General features: G+C 54.2%; 1 protein-coding gene across 2 annotated transcripts; it reads right to left on the reverse strand.

The window, feature by feature from the left end:
• Positions 1-43: 43 nt before the first annotated feature.
• NUDT18 (nudix hydrolase 18) lies at positions 44-3,026 on the reverse strand. Of its 2 annotated transcripts, none has more exons than XM_070794872.1 (3): positions 2,521-3,026; positions 1,353-1,632; positions 44-1,050 (listed from the first exon to the last, which is right to left on the reverse strand). In XM_070794872.1, exons 1-3 carry the CDS (start codon positions 2,680-2,682, stop codon positions 455-457), a joined length of 1,038 nt encoding a protein of 345 aa, XP_070650973.1. In that variant the 5' UTR covers positions 2,683-3,026; the 3' UTR covers positions 44-454. The 2 variants fall into 2 exon arrangements, with proteins under 2 accessions (XP_070650973.1, XP_070650974.1); XM_070794873.1 differs by having other exon boundaries at positions 1,419-1,632; positions 2,521-3,017.
• Between the last annotated feature and the right edge of the window lie 4,622 nt (positions 3,027-7,648).

A 7,648-nucleotide genomic window follows, 5' to 3' on the forward strand; every position in this document is an offset into this window, starting at 1 on the left:
CAGCTCAAGTCTGACCCACAGAAACATAGGTGGGAATGCAAAGTTAGTAACACCTATTTACTCAGCCAGGGACCCACTCCCTTGGAATGACCTCCCCCACATCCATTCCATGTTCTAAGTGCCTAGCATCTGGCAAAGGCACAGAAAATGAGGAGATGCCACCTCAGGTCCCGAAGGTCCTCACGTCCCCTTAGGGAGTCCTGCCCTCATCAGAACTTCAGGGCAACTGGGTCCCCAAGCTCTGGACTCCTTGTTCAGTTGAAGGCACTGTCCCTTTGGGTGCTGTGCAGGGACCTGCTCCGTGGTGACAAGAGAGGGCAGTTCCCCTGGGAACCAGGAGAACTGCCCAGGTCCCCATGCAAGATCTCTGACTGCCACGCCCCTGCCCCGCTCCAAAGCAAAAACTTCCTCCGGAAGCAGGAATTCCCCACTCCAGCCCACTGACGGCCTCCTCCTATCTGTTGATTGGGACGACAGACGAGTCCCGAAGCCTCTGTAAAAGCTGGTTTTGCAGGTCTTCCTCCACCACCTTCCACCAAAAAAAGTTCTCACCCCGAACCTTTGGGGGCTCATTTTGGAGGCCTGGATTCCGAAAAGCCACGGTGACCAGCACATTCATGCAGATACCATCCGTTAGGTCTTTGCCCAGATGTTGCAGTCCAAGCAACCCCTGGGTCTCTACTGCCAAGTGGTGCAGGCTCAGACACTCCTGTAGCAGCCGCAGGACGGCCATCTTGATGCCGCCCCTCTGCTCCATGGGAGTGAAGCCACAGGCTGTGACAGGCAAGTGAGGCGTCCCCACTGTGCCCACCAACACCCACACTGTCTGGACGTTGGTGAAAGTGGCCACGAGCCGCTGGCAGACCAGACTGCAGGGAAGCTCTTGGGGAAGGAGGAGAGGGTGCCTGGCTCGCTGGCGATACTGGGCAGCGAGGTCGACCAGATGAAGAATGTCCTGGGCCCGCAGTGGGGTAGGCAGTGAGGTTCGTGGGTACCAGCCAGCCTGTAGGGACTCTGCATCTGCTTCCTTGGAAGTCTTGAGAATTCCACCTGGGGGAGATGCAGGGGATGTGCTCAGTTGTGTCCAACTCTGCAACTCCACAGACTGTAGCCCACCAGGCTCCTCTGTCCATGGGATTTCCCAAACAAGAATACTGGAGTGGGTTGCCATTTCCTTCTCCAGGGGACAGGGAGGGAGAAAAGGTCTATGTTGAATGAAGTGCTGGGCCTGGTAGAATAAAGGGCTACCCAGGGTTCCAGCTGTGACCCAGCGGGGAGGCCCAGGATCAAGTGTTCAGTCTGGAATCTGGAGATGCCAGGGTTATACTAGCCAGACAAGGGGCTCATCTCACCTGAGTACAAGCCGGGGGACCGGTGTCTACTGCCCTCAGCCCACGCTGCCACCTGCTGGGCCATACCTGTGGGGCGGGTGAGGAATGCGAAGCGGATCCAGGAGGGGCCCCGCTCCTCCACAGACAGCAACGTCAGAGGCTCACACTGCAGCCCAGCCTCCTCCTTCACCTCCCGCTGCAGCGCCTCCACAATGGTCTCCCCAGGCTCCATCCGCCCCGCAGGAAGGTACCACGACCCACGGCACTCCTTCTTGGCCTCCTGGACCAGTAGCACCTCATCCTGAGGAGGAGAGAAAGGGTCCTCGCCCACCATAGCTGGGATGGGAGCTCCAGGCGGGCAGCAGAGCCAGCAGCCTTCACTTGCTCTGGGTTCAGCTCCAATCTCAGATATAATTGCTCAATACCCACATCCCAGGGGCCACCCTAAAATTGCTGAATTCTCCAGGGGACTGGCCCTGGGTTTGGGGACTGCAGCGGTCTCTGCAGTTCATCTTTCTCTGCATTCAAGTTTCCATTTTAGAAAAGGGTTAAGAATCCTGGGAGCTGCTTCAGGGGCTGGAGATTAGGCCTCCAGGGAGGGTTACACTGATTCGCGTCTGCACAAGTCACAATATATCTCTCACCTCCCCTCATGGTTTATAAACTCCTTGTGGCCTGTCTAGGCTTTGAAACACACCCCAAACAACTCCTACCTATGGCTCTGACCCCTTCTAGCTGATGTTACCGCACCATGTACAGGGATCAACACCAATCAGAGCAACAAACAGGGGGTCAGAGGCCTGGGTGTAAGCAAAAGTTGTGCACTTACTGCCCATGGGGCCCAGGGGAGGCCTCTGAAGCACTGGACTGGTTTTTAAGCCCACTCTGTGGCGGGCACCGCGCTAGCTTCCGGGGAGAATGGAAGAAGAGTAAGACAGCCTCCCCTCAAGAAACTGAGGCCTGGTGGGGTTAAACAGGTTCGTGAACCTCAGTTTCCTCCCATGTACGTTGGGAGGATCGCAGGGCTGCGCTGCGCAAGACTCAGATGTTAAGTGCGAAAGTGCTTTGCAAAACTGGGAAGAGCCACACACCAGGAGGCTGTGGCTGTTGCCGGTACGTCCTCTGTTCCCTACCGGGGCTGGCTGCGAGCCCGAGACCTGGGCGGTGGGCCCGACGGGCGGACGCTCACCTGCTCGTTGAGAAACACGGCCAGCACCACGTAGCAGACATTCCTCCGCAGCCGCACCGGCGCCGGCGGCTCCCCAGCCGGCCCCGAATCATAGTTCTGCACGAGCAGCCCCCGGCCCCCCAGCACGGCCGTCAGCGCCCCTCTCAGGCCTTCCGAAGCCATAAGGTCTTCCGAGAAGCGGCGGGCCGGGAACCGCAGATCTGCCGGGCCGGGTGGGATGTACGTGGGTGACAGTGGGGCCCGTCGGCCTCGCCCCCTCCCCCTGAGGACTCGGGTCGGGTGCACTCGCGAACACGGAAGAGCCCGGCGTGTTGTGGACGCTGATAGGCTGCGCGTCACAGCGGCCGGCTCGGATTGGCTGGCGCGCAAAGGTCACGGTGGGGGCGGAGCCAGTCCATAAGGGGGCTAGGCGCCCAGCCCTGGCGGTGCGGACGCCCCACCGCGTCTGCCGTTGCATCGGTTCCTCCCCTTTCCCGGCATCTCAGGCCGCCCGCATAGCTAATTCCTCCAGCGCGCAGTTGTCTGCACGGGTTCCGACGGTGACGTCACCTGCCCGCAGGCTGCGGAGTGGCGCAGCAGCCAGCGACGGTGACATCACAAACCCGAAGACGTCACCGGGCCCGCGGCGTGGACCCAGTGTCCAGCACTTGTAAACAAACCACGGCATTGCCCTAAATGACACTTCCCAAATAACCTTATTTCTCTACTGAGAAAGTACTGGCTGTCACGTGGCAGGGAGGACAAGAGCTCCTGCCTTGGAGGAGATTCTGATCTAGTTGGAAAGGTGGACGTAGACAAATAATGGAAAGCCAGCTGACTTATAAGGCGAGTTACAAGACTGGTTCAAAAAACTGGTTCGGGCATGAGATGCTGCAGGCGCTCAGAGGAGGGAGGTTGCAGAGCTGGGATGGTCAAGGTGTGCCTGGCCATAGAGGCAGAACTTGGGGCAGAGATCAGTGCGCCTAGCCGTCATCAACCTTGTCTCGGTCCCCAGTCCGCTGCATGTCCTAAGCAGAGTCAGGTCCCTCTCCCCTTCAGGGGATGGGTACTGCTCCTTCAACTTTGTTGTTACCGCCCCCTACCCCCGCCACCACCACGTTGGTGGGGTTCTGGGCTGTTGAGAGTAGGGTGTGGGTTGATTTCAGGAGCTCCTTCTCCCCCAGCCTGACCTTTCCTCCTTTAACCTCTTCTCAGGACAGGAAGGCAAAAGCTGAAACCAGACAAGTCTGAGCTCCTCAGTCCCAGTGAGGGCTCCTTTTTCCCTCCTCCTGGCTTTGGTTATGTCTCTTTTTGTGGAGACAGTAGCTTGGTGGAGCTAAGCATTGGACTTGGAGTTGGATGCCCAGCCATTGCTCCCTGGTTGATTCTGTGCCCTAATAGTGCCAGGGACTTGTTTGTGGGTCCGTTTTGTGGGCCTGTTTCCTTATCTTTCTTGTTGTCATTCAGTTGCTAAGTCATGTTCGACTCTTTGTGAGACACGGACTACAGCACGCCAGGCTTCCCTGTCCTTTACCATCTCCCAGAGTTTGCTCAAACTCATGTCCGTTGAGTTGGTGATGCCATCCAACCATCTCATCCTGTCGTCTCCTCCTCCTGCCCTCAATCTTTCCTAGAATCAGGGTCTTTTCCAGTGAGTTGTCTCTTCACATCAGGTGGCCAAAGTATTGGAGTTTCAGCTTCAGCATCAGTCCTTCCAATAAATGTTCAGTGTTGATTTCCTTTAGGATTGACTGGTTTGATCTCCTTGCTGTCCAAGGGCTTTTCAGAAGTCCTCCAATACCACAATTTGAAAGCATCAGTTCTTTGGCATTCAGCTTTTTTTATGGTCTAACTCTCACATCCATACAGGACTACTGGAAAAACCATAGATTTGACTGTATGGACCTTTGTTGGCAAAGTGATGTCTCTGTTGTTTTCTACAATAAGCTGCTAACAGCTCTTCCTTCCCAGGACTGCCGGGAAGGTGAGCCATCATGAGAGGAACTCTGTGGACTGTCCAGTGTGGGTCACCACCACTAAGCAACCCAGCAACGCTCCAGGCTGAGCTCTCCTGGCCACAGCATTTGTGGCTACCAAACAAAGGCTCACTTTTATGAAATGTGCCTACAGGGCCACCATGAACTAGACCTTAGTCTAGGGAATTCCAGCCACACCAGATAAGCCTCCTTAGGCCCTTCTCAAATACTAAACTGACTGCAAGGTCCCTGGAGGCAGGGCACTGGATTAAGCTATGGGTTATCCCTGGGGGAGCTGCAATCTTGTGAGGCACTTGTGAACGCTGCCACCCCCACCCCATCCAAGACCTCGAACGTTCCAAACAACTGAATTCACAGGGCTGAAATCAGGCTCCCAGGACTGCAAAGCAACTTTTCCACATATTTGCCGGGCACACATGCATGTATGTGTGTGTGTGTTTAGACCTTTATTTTCACGTCTGTGAAATGGGGACAGCATTCATCCCAGACTCCCTTCTGCCTCCCAGGGATGATTTGAGAGAGAGTGAGATCATGTCTGGGCAGGGCTCTGAAAGCCTCAGAGGCGGCCTAAGATAAACACCAGACAGCCTAACTGCCTGGAAGAGCAAAGGCTGTGGCAAACCGCGGCTCCACTCTCCCCATTATCACTGGGCAAAGCGTTCCTCGCCAGTTGAGTGGACCTAATCACCCCTGTGATGGGAAGCACATGAGAGAAACTTGAAAACCAGCTATAAACAGTGAAGGGCCCCATGGGTGGAAGGTCCTAGAGGGGGTTGTGCTGTGCCATGCTAAGCCATGTCAGTCATGTCCGACTCTTTTTGCGACTCCATGGACTGTAACCCGCCAGGCTCCTCTGTCCATGAGATTCTCCAGATAAGAATACTGGAGTGTGTTGCCATGTCCTCCAGCAGGGTATTTTCCTGACCCAGGGATAGAACCCGCCTCTCTTATGTCTCCTGCATTGGCAGGAGGGTTCTTTACCAGGCCTTCAGAGATGCTGAGAAGGACAACAGAAAGTGACTGTCTCCAGGTGTCAGAGGGCACACACCAGATGGAGATAGGAGAGGCCCCAAGGCAGAGCTGGAAAAGCTGAGGGAGGGAGAGGGGCTGAGATAGAAGCCTCTAGAACCTGAAACCAAGGTAGGGCTCCATCAAGTGTGCTCTGCGTCCTCCATTCCCACAGAGGCTAGAGCACTGGCTTGTGTGGGTGGCTGCATGCAGCCCAGTGGACAGAAGTGGCTGAACTGGTTGGCCCTGCGGTGCAGTGCTTCCAGTGCCCACAGGAGCCAGGCTTGGGCCAGCCATTTCAGGGCCTGTGGACACGCATGTGCATGTGAGCACGTGTGCAGAAAGACAGTGTAGGCAACCTCAGAGTTGGGCGGGGAAAGCAAGGTGGGGTAAGGGTGTCTGTAAAGTTAGTTCTTTTAAGGAGCAGCAGCCCTGGCCCTGGACAAAGCAGGAAGAGTGAGGAGGGCAGCAGGCAAAGGCACTGGGACGAGGAGGCCCAACTTCAACCTGTGCCTTGCCACTAGCTTCCTGAGTGACCTTGAGGGAGCCACATCTACCCTCCAGGCCACCTGTAAGGAAGATGGGTGGATCCTCAAACAGAAAATTGGTGAAAGCCCAATAAAGTCTGTTGCTTAGTTAATAGAGTTGTATCAGTATCAATTTCTTATATTTTGATCACTGTACCCTGGGTACATGGGCTTCCCAGGTGGTGCTAGTGGTAAAGAACCCACCTGCCAATGTAGGAGATGTTAAGAGACAAGGGTTCGATCCCTGGGTTGGGAAGAATCCCTGGAGGAGGACATGGCAACCCACTCCAGTATTATGCCTAGAGAGAGGAGCCTGGCAGGCTACCATTCATAGGGTTGCAAAGAGGTGGACACGACTGAAGCAATTTAGTACCACCACCACCATGGTTATTTAAGATGTTACCATGAGAGGAAGCTAGATGAAGGCTAACTGGGAACTTTCTGTAGTATCTCTGTGACTCAACTGGAAACCTCAAATCATTTCAAAATTAAAAGTCTAAAAGGAAAAAAAAAGAAGAGACTTATCACCTTCACTGCCTAGGGCTTGGCTTCAGTCTTTGTTGGGGATCTAAGATCCCACAAGCCACAGAATACAGCGCCCCCCCCCTAAAAAAAAAAAAGCCTAAAAAATGTATTTGATAAGACAAAAGAGAAAGGCAGAGTTGGATATGTACATTCTGACGTCACTTCCAGCTCTGAGGTTATGAGATCTGGGCCAGTGAGCAGGACTAGAGCAGGCAGACCACAGGATGCTGGGAGAAACAAAGGCCCAAAGGACAGGGCTGGACTGAGGGTGGCCCACTGAGCCTCCTTGAGGAAGAGGGCCACCAAGGGCCCCAAGTTGTTTCAGGGTCAGTCCCCACCTGGACTGGCTTCATTCCCAGGTGAGTCCTGGAACATTTGGTCCACCTTCTGTTCGCTAGGAGCCCGACCCAATATGCCCTCAAGGCTGCTACAACCCGCCACGAAAAGGGAGGTGGCAGAGAGGTCTGGAGGGGGGAGAGGCCCTGTCACGAGGCCTTCCCCGTCTTCCCACAGGAAGGGCCCCCTGTGTAGGGGGTTCTGGGGTGACATTAGGACACGGCATTGCAAGGTGAGATATAGGTAAGGACAGCTCACTCTGTGCCACTTGGAACACGAGCGGCTGTGAAGTGCCTGTCTGTACTGGAAGGAAGAGGACAGAGGAGACAGCAGCAAGGCCATCTGCAAAGGCCATTAAGTCTGAAGACTGTAATATAAATAAGGTAGCTCGAGTCAGGAAACTTGGCTCCAGTCCCAATGCTGCCAATAAAATTGCTGTATGACCTTGGGTGATGCTGTGTGACCTTGGGTGTGACTTAACCCTGGCCTGCCTGTTTCCTCTTCTGTAAAATAGAATTAAATAATATCGACCCCAAAGTTATGATAAAGGGTCTCAATGAGATCAGTTAAAACACTGACACATCAAAGGCAGTAGTTCCTTAATTTTCTCTTCTTTTCCTATCCCAGGAAAAAAATGAAAATAGCCTAGCTTTGCATACAAAGAAGAAATCTAATTTTTTTTTAAATGGGCGATGTTTATGTAAATCACTGCCAAGCCTAAGACAATATAAGTGACCATTTAAAATAAATTGGCTT

Source organism: Bos indicus, chromosome 8 (genome assembly GCF_029378745.1).
Source record: "Bos indicus isolate NIAB-ARS_2022 breed Sahiwal x Tharparkar chromosome 8, NIAB-ARS_B.indTharparkar_mat_pri_1.0, whole genome shotgun sequence".
In the NCBI taxonomy this organism is placed as follows: Eukaryota; Metazoa; Chordata; class Mammalia; order Artiodactyla; family Bovidae; genus Bos; species Bos indicus.

Bases quoted from the DNA above. Each gene is read 5' to 3' on its own strand.
- NUDT18 (XM_070794872.1), bottom strand. From the start codon at position 2,682: ATGGCTTCGGAAGGCCTGAGAGGGGCGCTGACGGCCGTGCTGGGGGGC. The intron at 1,633-2,520 runs GTGAGCGTCCGC...TCTCCTCCTCAG, and splicing joins CCGTGTTTCTCAACGAGCAG to GATGAGGTGCTACTGGTCCA. The intron at 1,051-1,352 runs GTGAGATGAGCC...CATCTCCCCCAG, and splicing joins GTCCCCCGGCTTGTACTCAG to GTGGAATTCTCAAGACTTCC.